Genomic DNA, 22,319 nt, shown 5'->3' with positions numbered 1-22,319 from the left:
CATAAAAACTTTTATAAACAATTTTTAAAATATAAGGAAGGAATTAATGAGAGCGCTATCTCATAGAATATGCTTATACTGATATCCTTCAGTCTCTTGTGAATTACTGCTTTTGTGAGTTGTGTGTGTGTATTTGCTAGACTGTGAGCTTCCTTGTATGAGAAAAAGGGCTATGTCTTATATTTCTTTTTATTTTACAAATATGCCTTTTACATGATGTGCGCCCAATAATATTAACTGATGAGCTAGTTTATCTCTACCTCTGCATACACATTCAACTTTATTTGTATTTATATGCCTGGTGTGTAAGTGCAGAGACCTCAGAGGCAAACAGCCCACTTACAAAACCTGCCCTGTCCTACCACCCCTTTCAAGCTGCAGGGTGTTTGAACAACTGAAACTCTAGGAGACTCATTTTCCTCAAGAGTAAAATAGGGACAATAATACATACTCCACGTAGGGTCTACTAAGAATGAAATGAGAAAATATATGTGAAACTCTTAGTACAGTGATTAGAATACTCAAAGGGCTCATCAAAAGAGAGCCCCTTTAATCTCTCTCTGTTTTTCATTTTGTTTTGACTGCTGGGTTGAGCCCCTATGCTTTGGTTTGCAGAACTGCTGGATCAGATTTTGTATCCAAGGTGTTGAAGAGAATATAAAACAGGACGAAGTTGGAACCACATCTATAGACTATTCTTTCCAAAATGCTGGTGCTGAAGGGAAGGAAAAAGATCAAATGAAAGTTTCAGGGAGAGGTAGGAAAAGTTCCAAGGAAGTTTAAGGAAAAGCCTATGATTAGAGATATTTTCAAATTCACAAAGGGCTGTCATGAAGAAAGGGTTTACATTTGTTCTGTGTATTTTCAAACGGTGAAAGCTACAGGTTTAGGCATAATTTAGTTCAATATGAGAAAGTTTTTAAAGTCAGAGTTATCCAACAATAAATATTCAACCATGGGCTAGGTAGGAGACTTTTTGGCAGGAAAATCGGAGAGGGGATTAAATTATTTGATGAGCAGCTGAATCCTTTGAGACCCTTTCATCCTGATTATATGATTTTTATAAAGATAATAGTAAAATATTCATAATAATAGCTGATTTTAATTGAATGCTTACCACGTACCTGGCATTATGCCAAGTATGTTATACACATTATTTCATTTAATCTTCACAGCAACCTCCTGATACCTTCTATCTCTATTTTACAAATAAGGCATCTGAGGGTCACTGAGGTTATATGACGTTCCTACATTACACAACTAGTGTATTGTTTTAAAACCTGTTTTAAAACCCAGTTCATCTGACAGCAGAATCCTAACACTATGCTATACCTTCCTCACCTTTAGTATCAGCAGATGGACAACAATGAACCCAGGTACATAGGCCATTATGTTAATATTTACAAGTACATGTGGAATAACTTAAGAGTGATTGATTTTGGAAACACACTTGCGTGGTTGAGATTCAATCAGTGAGTAAGTTGTGTTCATGCAACTTTCTCAAAGGGTAGTAATTCTACCATCAAATTATAGAAACACTGTTCCTCGGCCAAGCTCTGTCCTCACACATCTGCGTCCCTGAGCACTTTGCATTTCATAAGAATGAGAATCACCCTTTATCTGGTCATCCAGGAAGGGTGTGGGTTTAGGAGCTAGGATGGGTTTGTTTTGAAGAGTGTTTAGAGCCTTGCAAGACCCTGGGCAATCGAATACCCCCCTGAGCACTGACATTTATTTCATAATTTTTAAAGCTAGAGTTCATCCAAATATTACAGCCAAAAATAAGCATGTGAAAACATCCCAGAAAAATAATATCTGAAAAGAAGGTCTCATTGCCTTGTGATTCATAGGGTATAAGCCAGAACTGCCCTTGAATTTGAGGGACTACCGAATTTTCACTCTCACTTCACATCATAATGAACGCTGAGCAACTTTCTAAGAATTGCCTCAAGTATTTTCAACTTCTGTGACTTTTCCTGAAGTCAAGATCTCTAGTTGTAATGATTTAAAACCACTAATCGATAAACATAGCAATAAAATTTATTAACATCCATATACAACCAATTTCTGTAGAACCAGGCACTACAGAGTATAAATTAGTAAGACAAGATTTATATTCTACGGTGTAATGAGACAAGTTATACAAGATAGGGGATAATATAAACAAAAATTTAAGATATATGAGCAGTGCTTTGGGGAATAAATACACATATATAAATCATCACTTCAGCTAAGGATTATTTCATAGTACTGGCATATGATTTCTTAATCAGCTCATAGAAGTCAGTGTTTAAATAAGGGTCGTTACTCCATATGAAGCAAAACATGAATTTTCCAGCTCAGTCAAATATAATCCTTCAAGAAGCAAAGAATTTTTTGAGTCAACTTCTGCTTGAGATCTCTGAAAACTGGATTCTACCTTACAAAAAATTCTAACATTCCTGCCTGAAAAATCAGAGGATATGGAGCTATGGTAATCATTAGGAATATTCATAAATATTTAGCTTCTCCAGCCCATGGAGGACTGCACTTCCCCACCCCCTTAGAAATTACGTGTAGTCACTGACTGCCTTTAGCCAATGAAATATGAGTCTAAGTGTCTGTGTCACTTCTGTAAGAAGCTTCAAGGGTCAGTGTGTGAGTCACACATTCCCCTTCTCACTGCTGTAGTTATTATGCAAAACGTGTTCCAATAAAGCCTCCCTCAGTCTGGGTCTCTGAGACGTTCAAGAGCAAAGACTCCTGCTGACCCACGTTGGCCAAGTAGCGTGAGCTAAAAGTCACCTTTAATTGTTTGAAGCCACAGAGCTTTAGGGGTTGTTGGTTACTGAAGGAAAAACCTAGCCTGTATTATACTAGAGTACTATTTAACTATTAATGGATAGAGCAGGGCCATTAACATCAAAGGGTTGCTTGAAACTGACCATTTCACATTAAAATCCAGATTTCTGGCTCCTGTTGACAAATGAAAACTCTGACATGTTTATACACGGTTGCCCCCTTGAGCATATTAATGAGCAGATATGTATTCTCCAGCTCATGACAGCCCTCATCACTCACTATGACTAGACTTGAGCAGTTTTCTTCCAGAGTGGAGGGTAGATATTTGAGTTTCAGCCTCTATACTAAACTGTCTAAGCATCACTCACCTATCGTGCTGACTGCTGTCTACTAGAATCACATCTTACTTCCAGTTAGAAACTTTGGCTATATTTGTAGCAATACAAAATGTACAAATATCATCAGTATAGCGCCATGGCTAAGAAAACATTTTGGAATTCGGTTTCCTGGGTTCAAATTCCAGCTCTACCATTTTCTAGCTGTGCTGTCTGGGCAAATGACTTAGCCTCTTCAAATTCCAGTTTCCTTATAGACAGAGTGGGGATAATAACTATCCCAGCTTCATAGTGTACGATGAGCTAACACAGTAAAGTGCTTAGACAATGCCTGACACCTTGTAAGCACCCAGTAAGTGTTAGATGCTCTTCTTTTTACTAGAAACACAAAGTGATTTCATCATTTACACAGTTGTCACGGAATTCAATAAATGTGAATGATAAATCAGAACTTGTTCTGCAGATCTGGTTCCAACCAGGTCCTGTTTCTGATAAAAATCAGACCTCCAAAGCAGAAGCAAATTTCATTCAGTGTGTATAGTTGTCTCGTGCTGTCTGCTGTGCTCAGAGTCACAGTAGGTTCTTCCCAGGAGCACGGTGACAGGGTCATGTACATGAGCAAACTGTAAACACACTTGCAAAAATTATTTGTAGTCTCTGTCAAGTGAACATCAGGGCTCAGTTCACTGATCCTAAGGCAATCAGAGAGAATCACACAGTTTACTTTCTCCCATCCTAATGGCTGTGGACAGCCACAGCCACATTGTATGGGAAAGGGAATCTATGTGAACATTGTCCTGTGGAAGGAAAGATACTGAATTCAACTTAGAAGCGTCTGAGTCACTTTTGAAGAAGGGCATGCAATTCTTTTGACCTGAAGAGCCTTTGCCAGAAGATCACTCAGCTTTCAGAGAGGTATCACCTATGACTGCCCAAAGAACCCACTTACTCATGAGACTCAACAGAAACATGATAGGAAGCACATATTTTAAAGGAACTAATTCGGCATTGAAAACCAACTTTATCCTGCAATCCCCTTCAAACCTTGGAAACTACTGGAGCAAACTATGCACTTCAGACAAGTAAGAGGGAGCTCTGGTCAGTGCCCACAAGGAGAAACCAGGGAAAGAGAACCAGTGTAGCCTACAGGGCTCCTGTGTGACAGCGGTTCTGCTGGGCTCCTGAAATGTTGTTCATGAAAGAACGAATTTGGTTTTTTTTTAATGAACTTTAATGTTTTTTAAATGTATCACATGAACTAGTTGTACTTATTTTCATGCTGCCTTATAAATTAAAAAAATCACTATAAAACCATCTATTTACATTTGTCCTTAATAGCAAAATCAACTTTCTTTTTTTTTTTTTTTTTTTTGCTCAATACATTATTTTTTTTCAATTGGGGTATAGTTGCTTTACAATGTTGGGTTAGTTTCTACTATACAGCGAAGTGAAGTAGAGCTCCCTGTGCTATACAGCTCATTCTCATTAGTTATTTATTTTATACATATTAGTGTATATATGTCAATCCCAAACTCCCAATTCATCCCACCCCCATTTCCCCCCTTGGTGTCCATATATTTGTTCTCTACATCTGTGTCTCTGTTTCTGCCTTGCAAACAGGTTCATCTGTACCATTTTTCTAGATTCCACATATATGCCTTAATATACGATATTTGTTTTTCTCTTTCTGACTTACTTCACTCTGTATGACAGTCTCTAGGTCCATCCACGTCTCTACAAATGACCCAATTTTGTTCCTGTTTATGGGTGCATAATATTCCATTGTATATATGTACCACATTGTATATATGTACCACATCATTCGGCTGTCGGTGGGCCTTTAGGTTGCTTCCATGACCTGGCTATTGTAAATAGTGCTGCAATGAACATTGGGGAGCATGTGCCTTTTTGAATTATGGTTTTCTCTGGGTATTTGCCCAGTAGTGGGATTGCTGGGTCATATGGTAATTCTACTTTTAGTTTTTTAAGGAACCTCCATACTGTTCTCCATAGTGGCTGTATCAATTTACATTCCCACCAACAGTGCAAGAGAGTTCCCTTTTCTCCACACCCTCTCCAGCATTTACTGTTTGTAGATTATTTGATGATGGCCTTTCTGACTGGGGTGAGGTGATACTTCACTGTAGTTTGGATTTGCATTTCTCTAATAATTAGTGATGCTGAGCATCTTTTCGGGTGCCTCTTGGCCATCTGTATGTCTTCTTTGGAGAAATGTCTATTTAGGTCTTCCGCCCATTTTTTGATTGGGTTGTTTGTTTTTCTGATATGAGCTGCATAAGCTGTTTGTATATTTTGGAGATTAATCCTTTGTCAGTTGCTTTGTTTGCAAATATTTTTTCCCAATCTGAGGGTTGTCTTTTCATCTTTTTTATGGTTTCCTTTGCTGTACAAAAGCTTTGAAGTTTCATTAGGTCCAATTTATTTATTTTTGTTTTTATTTCCATTATTCTAGGAGGTGGACCAAAAAAGATCTTGCTGTGATTTACATCATAGAGTGTTCTTCCAATGTTTTCTTCTAAGTTTTATAGTGTCCAGTCTTACATTTAGGCCTTTAATCCATTTTGAGTTTATTTTTGTGTATGGTGTTAGGGAGAATTCTAATTTCATTCTTTTACATGTAGCTGTCCAATTTACTCATCACCACTTATTGAACAGACTGTCTCTTCTGCATTGTACATTCTTGCCTCCTTTGTCATAGATTAGTTGACCCTATGTGGGTGGGTTTACCTCTGGGCTTTCTATCCTGTTCCATTGATCTATCTTTCTGTTTTTGTGCCAGTACCATACTGTCTTGATTACTGTAGCTTTGTAGTATAGTCTGAAGTCAGGGAGCCTGATTCTCCCAGCTCCGTTTTTTTTTTTTTTTTTTTTTCTCAAGACTGCTTTGGCTGTTTGGGATCTTCTGTGTCTCCATACAAATTTTAAGATTTTTTTGTTCTAGTTCTGTGAAAAATGCCATTGGTAATTTGACAGGGATTGCATTGAACCTGTACATTGCTTTGGGTAGTATACTCATTTTCACAATATTGATTCTTCCAATCCAAGAACATGGTATATCTTTCCATCTGTTTGTGTCAACTTTGATTTCTTTCATCAGTGTCTTATAGTTTTCTGAGTACAGGTCTTTTGCCTCCTTAGGTAGGTTTATTTCTAGGTATTTTATTCTTTTATTGCAATGGCAAATGGGATTGTTTCCTTAATTTCTCTTGCATATTTTTCATCATTAGTGTATAGGAATGCAAGAGATTTCTGTGCATTAATTTTGTATCCTGCAACTTTATCAAATTCATTCATTAGCTCTAGTAGTTTTCTGGTGGCAACTTGAGGATTTTCTATGTATAATATCATGTCATCTGCAAACAGTTACTGTTTTACTTCTTCTTTTCCAATTTCCATTCCTTTTATTTCTTTTTCTTCTGTGATCGCCGTGGCTAGGACTTCTAAAACTATGTTGAATGAGAGTGGCTAGAGTGGACATCCTTGTCTTGTTCCTGATCTTAGAGGAAATGGTTTCAGTTTTGTTTTTTTTTTTTTTTGTGGTACGCAGGCCTCTCACTGTTGTGGCCTCTCCCGTTGCGGAGCACAGGCTCCGGATGCACAGGCTCCGCGGCCATGGCTCACGGGCCCAGCCGCTCCGCGGCATGTGGGATCTTCCCGGACCAGGGCACGAACCCGCATCCCCTGCATCGGCAGGCGTACTCTCAACCACTGCGCCACCAGGGAAGCCATGGTTTCAGTTTTTCACCATTGAGAATGATGTTTGCTGTGGGTGTGTTGTATATGGCCTTTATTATGTCGAGGTAGGTTCCCTCTATGCCCAGTTTCTGGAGAGTTTTTATCATAAATGGGTGTTGAATTTTGTCAAAAGCTTTTTCTGCATCTACTGAGATGATCGTTTGGTTTTTATTCTTCAGTTTGTTAATATGGTGTATCACACTGATTGATTTGTGTATATTGAAGAATCCTTGCATCCCTGGGATAAATTCCACTTGATCATGATGTATGATCCTTTTAATGTGTTGTTGGATTCTAGTTTGCTAGTATTTTGTTGAGGATTTTTGTGTCTGTATTTATCATAACTTTGTTTAATGGTTTACAGGCTACACGTGAGTTTTCAGCATGATTCAAAAAAAATTACTTTCTTTCCAGTGGTACCTTTAGTTCATGTCTGCCTCTCTTGTCCTCAGACCCTTCCTGCTGCATTGAGAGCCTAAAAGGAAAGGCCGCACGACAGTGTCTCAGTGATGAGCTGGGTTTACATGTTCAGCAAAACTGGGCAATATTAGACCATCAACAGTTTGGTAATAAGGATGATGAACTGTACTCTATGGGTATCTTTTCATCCGTTCAGATTATCCTTCTTATTTGAGAATACTTTTTATTTTTCCAGTCAATTCTGTAATTATCAATGTAACAGGTTCTTGAGACCTCCACACCTCATAAGATAAAGAGTCAATATCCATACCATTTCTTTTTTAACTTTTTATTTTATATTGGAGTATAGCTGATTAATGAAAGAACAAATTTAAAATAGGGCCTATAAGGAGAGTAACATCTCCTTTATAAAGAGACCAAGGCTCAGAGACAGTAAGCAGTCACAGGAAACTAATACATCCTGCACCAAGCAGTGTTCACTCCAACCATGTCACTGAGACTGCTTAAGCTGAGGTCACCAATGATCTCTGTTTGGTCGAAATGAAGCAGGCATATTTCAGTTCTTTTCCCTCTTGACTTCTCTGAAGTATTTGGCACTGCGAACTTCCTTCTTAAACACTCACCCACCCATATCTTGTTTTTTTCCAGTTTTCTATTAAACAGAAGACTGTTTTGTGTAGTCTCCATCATGTGGTACCTCTTCCAGTGCTTGCCCCTGAAATGATGGGGCCAGAAATCTGTCCTTGGGAATCTGCCCTTCTCACTCAGTCCCTAAGGACATACATTAGCTTTAACCATGGGACGACCCCCAGATCTATATTCCTCATCTAGAATTCTCTCCTAAGCTCTAGATTCATGTATCAACTTGGATATCCACAGGTACAGCAGGCTCATCATCTTCTCCCCACATACTTGGTCCTCACTCAGTATTTTCTGTCTTGGTGAAGGGCTTCATCATCTACTTAGTTATTATGTCAGAAATCCAGACATCATTCTCAACTTCTCTCTCTCTTTTTTTTTCCCACATCCAATCAAACATCCAGCCCTAAAAGATCTGCTTCTTTAATCTGTAGAATTTGTCTCCCCTTCTTCAGTCACCCTACCTCCACCTTACTTTAAGCCCTTGTTATCCCAACTTGACCTATTATTATCTGCTCCAACCCTGTCTTCCCCAAATAATCTGCCACATTGCCACTTGAGTGATCTTTCTAAAAACAATCCCAACTCAGCTATTTCTTATAAAATTCTTCAATGTTTCCTCTCCTCTTATAACTATCAGAATAAGTTCATGATTGGTTTCTACCTACATCTGTTGCCTCAATTTCAAGCACTATCCCACAGGTATTTTTCACCTCAGCTCTACAGAATGAGTCAAAGATGTTTAAACACACCTACTATCACATCTCTTCACCAGCGCTATTCCTTGTGCTTGGGATTCTCTTCCTCATCTTGATATATGTAACTTCTACTCAACTTTTCAAAACCTCGGTGTCAAAACATTACCTTGATCACATTGCTCTTCCTTAGCCCAGATTAAACTGTTTGTCGGTAACAATTATTTTTCATTATAAAAGCAATACACACTCATTGTCAAAAACTTGGAAAACAAAAAAGCATAATTCCACTGACAAATAATAGCTATTATTATCATTTAGTGGAAGAGCTCAAAAGTTAACTGGTGGTTACAAAGGGAAACCATTGACAGCACATGAGATAGAAAAATGAAGTAGTAAACTCTACCTTAGGGTAGATTAAGACCTTAGGGAAGATTAAGCAACAGCAAACATCAAATAAGATGGTTTAAGAGTAGGAAAGAAAGGAAGAGAGATTGGTTAGGCTACCAAGGGAGACTGACTAGTTTAGTCTTGGGGTAGAAAGGTGAAAGTGAGAGAGGAAAGAAGAGTAAAATGTGAGAGATTTGATAGAGGTACCGGGATAGAGGACATGCAAGCAAATACACTCGGTGACTACAATATGAATTCAGGAAGGTAACACTGAGAATTGTGGTGTCATAAGCAGAAATGAATAGAAATAGCAGTTAGAATAACCAGTGGATCTGGGAAGAACAATACTAGTTCATTTGAGAAGGGGTGGGGATTGGAGGAATTCCGATGGTGTATTGGAGGAATTTGCGGAATCTCCCAGAATGGATATCAAGCTTGAACTAGAAAATTCAGGATTGGAGGCTGAGAGAGAAATGAAAGAACGACCAAGAGTTATGAAAAGCCTCTGCATCTGCGAGTAGATGAGACTCATTTATTCAACCAGTTTTTAAGTGAGGACCTTTGATGGGGCCAGACATTGTCAGGGTACTGGGGTATGGCAGTGAGTCTAAATGTACCAATTAAAAAGACAGAGAATGTCATAGTAGATCGTAGATCACAAAACAAGATCCAACTATCTGTTGTCTGAGGAAACCCACTTTAAATATAAAAGCATCTATAGATTAGAAGTAAAGGAATGGAGAAAGACACAGTATGCTAACATTAATAAAAATAAAGCAGGGGTAGGTATATTAATTTCAGACAGAGCAGACTTCAGAGCAAGGGGAGTTATCAAGGGCATTTATGTAATGATAAAGGTGTCAATACTCCAAGAAAACATAACATTCTTAATGTGCATATGCCTAACAATGGAATGCCAAAACACACGAGGCAAAAACCTACAGAACTGCAAGGAAAAGTAGATGAATCCACTATTATAGTTGGAGACTTCAACACCCCTCTATCAGAAAGAGGATAGATCCAGCAGGTGGAAAACATTGAGAAGAACTAAATGGAGAGATATTCCTTTCTTGTGGACAGGAAGATTCAATATTATCAAGATGTTAGCTCTTTCCAACTTGATTCCACAAAGTTATTTTGTGGGTATTAACAAACTGATTCTAAAGTTTACATAAAGAGGGAAAAGACCCAGAACAGTCAACACAATACTGAAGGAGAAGAACAGTGTTAGAGGACTAACACTGCCCAACTTCAAGGCTTATGAATAAAGCCAAAGTAATCAAGATGGTATGGTATTGGAAAAAGAGTAGACAAAAAGATCAATGGAACGGAATAGAGAGCACAGAAATCAACTGACATGAATACAATCAAATGATCTTTGACAAAGGAGCAAAGGCAATACAATGGAAAAAATAGTCTCTTCAATGAATGGTGCTAGAACAACTGCACATTCACATGCAAAAAAATGAATCTAGACACAGACTTACATCCGTCACAAAAACTAACTCAAAATGGATCATAGACCTAAATGTAAAACACAAAACTATAAAACTCCTAGAAGGTAACCTAGAAGAAAACCTAGGTGACCTTGGCTATGGTGATGACTTTTTAGATATAACACCAAAAGCATGATCACTGGAAGAAATTACTGATAAGCTGGACTTCATTAAAATCAAAACCCTCAGGACTTCCCTGGGGGTCCAGTGGTGAAGACTTTGCCTTCCAATGCAGGGGGTGCGGGTTCGATCCCCACGGGTTTGGGGAGCTAAGACCTCACACGCCTCGCAGCCAAAAAACCCAAACATGAAACAGAAGTAACACTGTAACAAATTCAATAAAGACTTTAAAAATGGTCCACATCAAAAAAAAATCTTAAAAAAACTAAATGAAAATCAAATCAAATCAAAAGCCTCTGGTCTGTAAGAGACACTGTCAAGAGAACAAGAAGACGAGTCACACTGGCAGACAATATTTGCAAAAGACACATCTGATAAAGGACGGTTATCCAAAATATATAAATTACTCTAAACAAGAAGCAAATAAGCAACCCAATTAAAAAATGGGCAAAAGACCTGAACAGACACCACATCAGAGAAGATATATAGGTGACAAATAAGCATGTGCAAAGATGCTCAACATTACATGTCATTAGGGAATTGCAAATTAAAACAACAGTATGATACCCCTACACACGTATTAAAATGACCAAAATCTGGAACAATGACACCACCAGATGCTGGAGGTGATGTGGAATGACAGTACTCTTACTCATTGCTGGTAGGAATGCAAAATGCAGTCACTTTGGAAGACAGTTTGAGACTCTCTTACAAAAATAAACATACTCTTACCATGATACAGCAATCACACGCCTTGGTATTTACCCAAATGTACTGAAAAGTTGCGTCCATACAAAAACCTGCACATGATGTTTATAGCAGATTTATTCATAATTGCCGAAACTTGGAAGCAACCAAGATGTCTTTCAGTAGGTGAATGAATAAATAAAATGTGGCACATCCTGACAATGGAATATTAATCAGCACTAAAAAGAAATGAGCTATCAAGTGATAAAAAGACAGAGAGAAAATTTAGATGCATATTACTAAGTGAAAGAAGCCAATCTGAAAAGCCTACACTGTATGATTCCAACTATATGACATTCTGGAAAAGACAAAACTATGGAGGAAGTTAAATGATCAGTGGTTACCAGGGGTTAAGAGTGGGAGGGATGAGTAGGCAGAGCACAGAGGATTTTTAGGGGAGTGAACATACTCTGTATGATGACAGATACATGTCATTATACTTTTGTCCAAACCCATGGAATATCCAACTCCAAGAGTGGACCCTAATGGAAACTATGGACTTCGGGTGACTATGGTGCAGCAATGTAGGTTCATCATTTGTAATAAAGGTACCACTCTGGTGGGGGAGTGTTGAAAATGGTGGAGGCTCTGCATGTGTGCGGGCAGGGGGTATATGGGAAACATCAGTACCTTCCACTCAGTTTTGCTCTGAACCTAAGAAGTTTTAAGTCCTTTTTTAAAAAGGTGGGGAAGGGGAGAGAAGAGTTCAGGAAGAGCCTGGAAAGGTAAGCAAGGATCCTGGATGTCATCATCAATGCAATGACAAGCCATTTAGGGATTTTGGTGGGAGGAGTTAAAAACTCTAATTTAGGCTTTAAGACGATCAGTTTGGCTGCTGTGTGGAGAATGAATCAAATGGCGACAGTGTTGGAAGCTGGGAGATCAGGACAGGAGGCTACTGTAGTTTAGGTCAGAGCTAATGCGGGGCTTAGACTAGGAAGGAAATCAGTGGAGACAGAAATGGTGGATTCAAAAGAGGCTTTGGAGGTAGAACTGACAGGACTTGACAATGGATTAGATGTGTGGACCGAAAGAGAAGAATCAAGAATGATTCCAGGGTTTTGTGGTGAGCAACTGGAAGCCGCTTTCTAGATGAAAAGATGTAGGAAGGAGAAACTAGTCTGAGGAACAAGACCACGGTTCATCTAAGCATATGAAGTCAGAGATGCCTGGCAGTGTCTGACACTTAGTAGATGGTTAGGTTCATTTGCTACTGTTACTACCATTTTTGTTATGAACATAATAGGGTAGATGGAATACCAGGCATTCATTATGTTTACTTTTTTTTTTTTCCAGTGATCAAAGGAATGGGGTGGAATCCTATCCTTTCCCTACTATCCCCATACTGTCTCAGCAACCCGTCATAGTTCCCTGAATCCTCAGACCCATTACAAGCCGTGGGGGATTATACCTCAGACACACTCACTGCAGCTCTCCAAAGTCCACTCTGAAAAAGTCTGCTGGAACACATTCATGCTAATTAATTAATATATAAGTCATTGCTCCCAAAGACCCAAAACAATGAATTAGTTTTAATAAGAAAGGTCAGAGAACCTATCAATATTAGCCTTCCAAAGCAGTGATTCTCAAAGTGGGGTCCCTGGGCCAGGAACATCAGCATCTCCTGGGAACTTGTTAGAAATGCACATTTTCAGGCCCTACCCCAGACCGACTGGATCAGACACTCTGTCATTGGGGCCCAGAACACTGTGTTTTAACAAGTCCTTCATGTGATTCCGATGCACTTTCAAGTTGGAGAACCACTGATCTAGAAAAACCCCAAGTCATATATTGCAATCTTTTGATTCTACAGGGGCAAAATTTACACTATTTTAAATAAGTAAAACATAAGCTACAGGTGAGTAACACTCCCTAAAACAATTTTACATTAAAATGATCAAAGACAATATTTCATCTGCGTGAACAGAAGTGCAGAAGAAAAAGATTACTGAGAGTGGTCGTGGCTCATCCTTGAACCAGGGGTACAGGAAGTAGGTGTGGCTTACCTGACAGATGCCGCTGATACACATGTCCAAGGAGTCAGCATTGCAACGAGTTCCATCCAGGACCTTGGGTGCCAGCTCCACTACTAAGTTCTGTCCCCGTGCGTGACACCTGAGCGCACACGGGGCAGCGGGATCGTTGTACTCTGGAAGCCACTCATAATAACGTCCCTGATACTGAACATCATTGTAGGCTGAACACTGCTGGGCTCTGAAGTCCTCCGCATCCGGAGGGCAGTCCTGGGGGCAGAGAAAAAGGGCCACATGCACATCACCCAGTGAGATGGGCCAGCAGAAGGCTGATCAAGTGTACCTGAGTCCCATGACAGCAGACCCCAATTGCTTCTCTCCCAGAAGTCACTTCATTCCTTCACTTTTTTCTTTTTTTGTTACTAACTGGCCCCAAACTGCTGTGCTCTGTGGGGACTTGTGTTTGTTTCATTGCTTTTGTCATTGTTATTTAGTTCATCACCTTTCCTCTCTTGTTTTCAGACCCCCAGCCATCCCTCTTTACTGGTACCCAGTGCCTGCATTCAACAGGCTCTAGAATGGAAAGAGATAATGAGGCTTTTTCAAATTCTGTCTACAACAAAAGCAAATCAATCCCAAGTTAATACCCCAAGGAGTTCTCATAATAATAGGACAAAGTGTTTGTACAAGTCTTGATGACTCAAGGGTCTTTTTATTTAATTACTAATCAATCTCATCAGATATTTCCAAAGCAAGATGCTGGATGATAAAAATGTTACTTTACTCTTCAAAACTGAGCACACTGTGATGACCTAGAGGGATGGGATGGGGGGTGGGGTGGGAGGGAGGCTTAGGAGGGAAGGGATATATGTATACATATAGCTGAGTCACTTTGTCGTACAGCAGAAACTAACACAACATTTTAAAGCAAATATACTCCAATAAGAAAAAACAAGAGGAAGGAGTCCTTGTAAGTTAGGCATAGAGAACAAAAATTGAGAAGCAACTCCAAAAAGCTGTAATGGCCATTCAGCAGTACCTAATCATGACTTCAAATCTAGTTTAATCCAAACTAGAAAGTGATGAACAAGAAATAATGGCTACTCAACAGGGGGCTGCAAATAGACACAGGGGTAAAGTACTTTTGAAACTTTAGATAAGGGAGCTTATTATTTTTACAAGTTTCCCCAGAAGGACAAATCACCCCCAAAGTACAATAATGTTAGCTTAAAATTATTAGAAGACACTTGTTTTAGATTATATTATACTAATAATTGTTTTTCACTTATTTTTCCAAATAAGCCAATTAATTCTAAAAGCTCAGCAACGAACAAAGCAAAACAATAAGACAATTCAGTGTAAAGTTTATTTAAAATAGTCAGGGTTTCCCTGGTGGCGCAGTGGTTAAGAATTCACCTGCCATTGCAGGAGACACGGGTTCCAGCCCTGGTCCGGGAAGATCCCACATGCCACGTAGCAACTAAAGCTGAGTGAAAAATGCCAATCCCCCAATCTTACTCACATGATTACATCTTAAGCATCTCAACCACTGCACCACCAGGGAAGCCCTGGAGTTATTCTTTATCTTGCCTGTGTCAATATCAATATCCTGGTCCTGATACTGTACTATAGTTTTGCAAAATCTTACCATTGTGGGAAACTGGGTAAAGGCAACATGGGACGTCTGTGTATTATTTCTTACAACTGTATGTATATCTACAATTATCTCAAATAAAATGTTCAATTAAAACAAAACAAAACAAAAAAAAGTTGAGCACAATCAATGGGAATGAATTCATTGTGTACAAACTTCCCAATTAAAGAAAATAGATACAGAAAGGCAATATATTATTTTTTTTCTTATTGCAAAAGAAATACATGTTCATTGTAAAAACTTTGGGAATAGTTTCTATTCAAAAAAAGAATAAATAACAAAGATTCTTATACATAAGTCTTTGCACAAATTTTTGATTATTTCCCAAGGACAAATTTCTGGAAATGAAATTTCTGAGAAAAAGAGTGTGTTTCATGAGCTTTTCAAAATATTACCACATTGCCCTCCAGGAAGGTCTTATTATTATCATCAGGCTATATAAGTTCCCTTTTCTCAGTACCTCCTCTCAGTGTGGATATTATAATTTTCTAAAACTTTTTCCAATCATAAGTCTTACATAGAATTTCAACATTTTAATTTGCATTTCCTTCTTATTATTTAGGTTTAATATCCTTTCATGTATATTTGCTTTCTGTATTCATTCTTCAAAAATTTGTTTTCTGCCCTTCATTTATCTATTGGAATGTTTGTGTTTTTATTATTTTTAACAGATAAAGCTATTAAATTTCATAGTGAAGTTATCGACTCTTTGTCATTTGTATTAGAGATATTTTCCCCATTTAATCTTGTTTTTGGTGCTTTGGGAAGTCAAGAAGTTTTGAATTTTTATGTAGTCAGCTCGATTCATATTTCCTTTTAAGGTTTCTTTCTTTACTAATGAGATATGCTTTTCCCTCCCTGCCCTGAAAACAGATAAATACTTAAATGTATTTTTCTAGTTCCTTTATAGTTTAGCAATTATGTTTAACTCTTTATTTGGAATGTATTTTGATCTATGGGGTGGAGGTAGAAATCTAACTTTATTTTTCTGCAAATAGTTATTAACAAATTATCAGCCAGAATTTTAAAATATAATTTCTTTTATTTATCCCATTTTTACTACTAAATTTTTGTATTTTACTGTGTTTATGCTTTGGGCCTTGATAAAGTGCCTAAAATCCTTTTTGGAAGTAGGTAGGGAATAAGTAAAATATAATTAGTAGACTTTCCCCTGAAATTAGTTGTATTACTTTGCTGTGAATCATTCCAAAGTCTTCTATTACATCCACATTTTTCTTTGTTTTCACAAAATTAACCTTAAGCTAGGTCACACCTATGGAAGAAAATATCAAACTGCAGAAGATCAAAACTGGATGTCATTTCTGTCTTGGAATGAGGACATCTTCCATTCAGCCATAGAGAAGATCATGAGTGACAGAATTATATCACCTCCTCTTTCCTCAATCAGGGTCAATTTCTTCTGTATCTGACTCTTTTTTGTTGTTGTTTGTTTTGTTTTGTTTGTTTTGTTTTGTTTTTTTGCGGTACGCGGGCCTCTCACTGTTGCGGCCTCTCCCATTGTGGAGCACAGGCTCCGGACGCGCAGGCCCAGCGGCCATGGCTCACGGGCCCAGCCGCTCCGCGGCATGTGGGATCTTCCCGGACCGGGGCGTGAACCCGCGTCCCCTGCATCGGCGGGCGGACTCTCAACCACTGCGCCACCAGGGAAGCCCCTGTATCTGACTCTTTGAAGCCCAGAGAGTATAAGAGAGCTGGGTAAGAACAACTTCCCTTGCATTAGGCTCACTTAGCATCTTAAGCACACTCGAGGAAATACAAGTGCTAGCTGTCTGACTCTTGAATGTCTTAAACTCCTCAAACCAAAGAAGTTTCACAAAATCAACTATGGTTAATTAACAGAAGCCAGCCTAAACTGAGCCCTCGTGAAGGGGTGGCCAGGTTTGTACGTGTGACCTAGCCTCCTTGGCCACAGCTGATTATCAGAGGCAAACATCTGGTCCACACCAGGTCAATATTTCCTAGGAATTCAGAATTGCAACAAAAGAGCTGGAGCTGAAAACTCACATCAGTCTGGGCTGGGCTGGCCATTTCTTTTATGTGATGCATGTTGAAGCAAAGTGAGCCAGTTCCCACAGCAAGAGCAACAAATTAGACATGAAAGGTCAGATAATAAAACATGGGTTTCAGCTGAAGGAGTAAGTAACCTGGGCTTCACTTTCTGATTCCTGGGTCCAGGCCCTCAAGATGTGCTCATTCCTAAATTCCGCTAAATACCCACTCACCCATCCAGTGAATCCCACTTTTCTTGAGCTAATCTGAGTGGGTTTCCGTTCCTTACAAATGATGATCCCTGATTAAGACCGCCATGTATCTAGCCCATGCTTTCTAGTTGACCAGGAAATATTACTGACATTCTCTCTTCACTACCACCCTTTGAGTGAGGCAGGTGAGGATTATCATTACCCTCGTTTGTATAAATGGAGAAAACCGTGATACAAAAAGTCTTTAGTCGCTAGCCCAAAGGCGTACGACTAGAACATGACACAGCCAAGACTGATTCCCAAAGAAACAAGCATTCCATTATATGATACTGCTTTCTAGTAATCTTGGGGGACGTTGACTACTTACATTACGTGCTTTCATTTACATGGCATTCTTCCACTGTCAACACTACGTCTGTCTAGTCTGGTTCAGATGGGTTGCGTGCCCTGGCTCAAGACAATCTAGGGATTCTTGTGTCTAAAGTTTAGTTGACATTTAGGAATCTTGAATGCCAAGCATCCATCTGCTTTCCTTTCCCTGAGAAGCATTTCTTCATATTAGTTAAGTTCAAGACAACACTTATTAAATACACTTTATGGGTTTTGCCTAGGTGACATGCTGTAAGGAACACAAAAGAAGAATATAATCCATCAGTTACCCAGTGAGCTTGTTATCTTACTGGAGATGTAGCATCTGTGTGCATGGAATACATTGAAACAGTGGGTTATTCATTACTGGAATTTGTAGACTTACAGTAGGACTGTGCAATGAAGGACATAAAATTGTTATCCAAGAGTTAAATTGAAAAGTGAATAAATGGAGTTAATAAGGAAAGAGTAGATCTAATAAGGAAACAATAGATCCTAGATCAGGAAGACCTGACTCAGTCAGGAGTGGGTAGCCAGGCTGGGAGGCATAGAAAAGAAGGAGGAGGAGGAGAAGGGAAAGAGATAGGGGGAGGGGAAGAAGGAGAGGGAGGGGAAAAGGGAGTAAAGCACAGCAGATAACAACCAACACCCATTCGAGGACCATTCTGAAGACAGGGGTCTCCTTTCCTCCCTAAAGCCATGAGAATACATAAACCTGTATGGACAACTTAGGGAGAGAAGCCAAGACAGGAGGATTATCTAAGAAACTGAGTTTTTTTTGTTTTTTTTTTTTTTGTTTTTTTGCGTTGCGCGGGCCTCTCACTGTTGTGGCCTCTCCCGTTGCGGAGCACAGGCTCCGGACGCGCAGGCTCAGCGGCCATGGCTCACGGGCCCAGCCGCTCCGCGGCATGTGGGATCTTCCCGGACCGGGGCACGAACCCGTGTCCCCTGCATTGGCAGGCGGACGCTCAACCACTGCGCCACCAGGGAAGCCCTGAAACTGAGTATTTTTATTTAAGAGAGACAGACCATTACCTAAGAGATGATTTATATAATAGGAGTGGACCAAGCTTTAATTTGGGTTAGATATTTAATTTTCCTCCTAGATAAGCAGTGAATAGGGACTCAGGAGAAACACCATTTCTGTATAAGCAAATCTGAACATTTTATCTTCATATCCATGTTATAGTATGAGTTAAATTTCGTGATCCTCTTATATAACAAATGCTAAATTTTCTAGCATAAAAATAAATTATTGTAGGTGGCTACTATCAGCTAGAATAAGCAAATGATGCATCATGAATAAGTAACATTTCAGAAGGGATCTGAAGGATGATGTGATGTGAATAGGACAAGGTATGAGAAACGATATAAGCAAAAAAGAAACAGCAAAAATAAATTCAGTATCTATGAGGCACAGCCTTGTCCAGCCAGGGTGAAACTTGTGAGTTGAATAAGATGTAAATCTTACCATCTTTTGGAGGTCCTGAAATGCAAGTAAGAGGAATTAAAAGCAATAGGGATCCACAGAGGAGAGCAACATTAAAAAGGGATAGAATAGGTAGCATTTTAGGAGGGCCAGTATGGTAGCAGGATGGACTGGAGTTCTGCACATAGATATGAGAGGAAGTGGCCCTAGCCCAGAGTAGAAGAAATGGCAATGGAAAAAAATAAAAAAATAAAAATCCTCTAAGAGAAAACTGTCAGAAATTAGCCATTCATGGGATCCAGAGTATAAAAGATCTTTCAAGGGTCACATCAAATGTCACCTCTTCTGGAAAGCTGTCACGGAGCCCAGGGACCCCACTGTGCAGAATTAACCATGCCTCCCTCTGTGCCCATATAAAAAATGTGTTCATGCTACAAAAACACTCTTACCAAATGATGATACACTTATTTTTTAAAATATGTTCCCTTTGCTTTCTCCCAGCTTTACCTTTAATTTCATATACCCTGGTATAAAAACATACAAGTAGTGAGTGAATTCAGGCATTAGGCCTCCTTGCTGACATGCATGACTGCCCTTGGAACTTCTCCACTTGCTCTATATGCCCCTGATAAGGATAATTCTTTCCTGAGGCCTCTGGGGCCCAGCCCTGGCTGGAAGAGCCCATGCTGAGTGCTGATCGGAGGGTCATGTCTGAAGATGGCGGTTACCTGGAGCCCCAGTGCTGCACATAGGCATGTTCTGTTCCCCTAATCTCCCTGGCCCTTCAGCCCAAAGTCCCATCTCCCCTGACAGAATGAATGCAGGAAGAGCCGCTGAACCGATGCCTGATTTCTCAGGGAGGGAAGTGTGGTCCTCGTTTCCTGGTCATGCCTCCCACTCTGCCACGTGAAGCATGGGTTCCTACATACCACGAGTGGAATTTGTCTATGAGCTCTGAATGCACGTCCCTAACACATCCAGACTCCATAACAAAAGAACTTTCAATCGTTCCTTGAATGCCTGGAACCTGCTTTTTTCCCAGGTTCCCTGTCTTCTGCTTTTTTTCCCCTGTCTTCCGCTGACGCTGACGTGGGCAGAGGTCAGAAATGTAGCTGTCAGGGTCGTTAAGCCAGATCCTCCCCTGTGCTGGGGATCCCTCCTGGGCTGCTGGAGCAGAAGGCCCAGGGGCATGGAGGACATCATTTCAGTTGCCTCTGTCTCCAGCTCCCTCCCTGCCCTTCTCTGACCTTTGTCCCTGGCCAGCTGTGCATATTCAGAAGGCCCTTCCTACTGTTCTTGGGGTTGAAGTTTCTATAATGGTATAGGAAAGTGTAATGTTCCTGCAATTACCTCTGCAATTCATGTGCTCCTGGGCTGTTAGAAGTGACCTTGCTGCTGTCTGGGTGTCATGTCATTATCTGACAAAGCTCGAGACCTCTTCACACTTCTTTCCAAGAAGCATGATGTTCCTGTGCTATGCGGCTGCTTCCCACTAGCTATCTATTTTACGTTTGGTAGTGTATATATGTCCATGCCACTCTCTCACGTTGTCCCAGCTTACCCTTCCCCCTCCCCATATCCTCAAGTCCATTCTCTAGTAGGTCTGTGTCTTTATTCCTGTCTTACCCCTAGGTTCTTCATGACATTTTTTTTTTTCTTAAATTCCATGTATCTGTGACCGCCTGGAGGGATGGGATAGGGAGGGTGGGAGGGAGGGAGACGCAAGAGGGAAGAGATATGGGAACATATGTATATATATAACTGATTCACTTTGTTATAAAGCAGAAACTAACACACCATTGTAAAGCAATTATACTCCAATAAAGATGTAAAAAATAAATAAATAAACGAACGAATGAATGAATGAATGAATAAAAAGAAGCATGATGTTGTAGCAGAGTGATCAAGAGCGCGCACTTCCAAGGAGCCTGGAACCTGACTGCCTGGGATTAAATTCAGCTCTGTGACCCTGTGCAGGTTACCTAAATGTCCTTCGCTGTAAAAGTGGAGATAAAAATAACACCTACTCTGTAGGGATTATGAGGATTAAATTTATTTATTCATGAAAAGGCACTCAGAACAATGCCTAGCATTTAAGAAGTACTTAATAACTCTGAGCTATTACTGTTGCTATTAATATTATTACTGATCTTGGTTAGGGGTTAGAAAGCTGATACACATGTGACAAACTCCATGGTCCGGAGGGAGGCTGAGAGCCTGAGCCTTCAACTAATCACGTGGAGGAACAGAAGAATTAGCAACCTCGGGAAGAGGACTGAATGTCAGGTCTCTGGGGCTCACCGGCGGTGTCTTCTGCTTCTCCATAAAGCACAATTCACCTCCCTATGTGGCCACTGATGGTGACATCGCTTGGATGGGCATGGGAGATCCTGCGCTCCCATCAGATGGGATGCTCAAGTCCCCAGAAGTATAGGTGTGAGCATCTTTGAATCACGAAGCAAGTTTCCCTCAAAAGAGTGCCTGACCTGGGAATCACTAAAGGCAGCTTCCTTCAAAAGAGTGGGTGATGATCCCCATCCCCAGGGAAAGGGGAGCCACTGACTAGTGAACGAGCATGGTGCATCTTCAGTGAGGCCATTGGAAGACAGGGAGAAGCAACAGCAGGGTTCACAACTCAGTTCTCTCTCTACTTGAGATAGGCTGCAGAGTAGTTCCCCCCCCTGCTCTCTGGACTCCTTGGGGTGATAAGAGAGACGAAGATTTCAAGAGGGTTATTCTAAATCCCTAACTAATAAAGCAGGAAGCATCTCCAGTAATTATATATAAAAAAAGAGAAAACAAGATGTGACCATATTCATACACTGAGTTCACTGTGGTTACAACCACTTACGGCACTTGATGCCCTTGAAACGTTTCTATGTTATATTCCATGGAATATACCCGTATAATCACTCCTGTAAAGGAACAGACTTCTTACAGATCATGGACACTGCAGCTGGGACTGCCTTTATCCACATACGGTCTACAGTAAGGCTTGAGTATCACGGCTGCAGACACTTGGCGCATGGAGATGGAGGGGGGTCCTGAACACTACAGATGTGAAAGACCTGCCACAGGGCTCCCTTATTTCCCTGTAAGGAATTTTGTTGGAAACTCTGCACTTGTAATGGCACGCACAGAAATTAATGTCATTTTCTTATGAAATCTCTCTACGGACTCTCTTAGGACACCAAGTCTGAGAAATAGAAGACGGTGACATTTTCACTGCTGTCCTGCCCCACTAGCTCCCACCTCCTAAGCATCTATTTCTCACCAGCCTGGAGGCTGTAAAG

The 22,319-nt window shown here is 40.1% G+C and overlaps 1 protein-coding gene across 1 annotated transcript in view; it reads right to left on the bottom strand.

Moving 5' to 3' along the window:
* ADAMTSL3 (ADAMTS like 3) overlaps positions 1-22,319 on the bottom strand; it is a gene marked incomplete at both ends in the record, with an annotated part of 539,369 nt that overhangs the window by 211,726 nt on the left and 305,324 nt on the right. The window contains 1 exon segment of the mRNA XM_082852534.1: positions 13,386-13,622. Within this exon segment, the coding sequence (XP_082708660.1) occupies positions 13,386-13,622 (237 nt within the window).

The sequence above is a fragment of the Leucopleurus acutus genome (genome assembly GCF_964270905.1).
Source record: "Leucopleurus acutus genome assembly, chromosome: 1".
NCBI lineage: Eukaryota > Metazoa > Chordata > Mammalia > Artiodactyla > Delphinidae > Leucopleurus > Leucopleurus acutus.
This window is presented reverse-complemented; position numbering and strand designations above follow the sequence as displayed.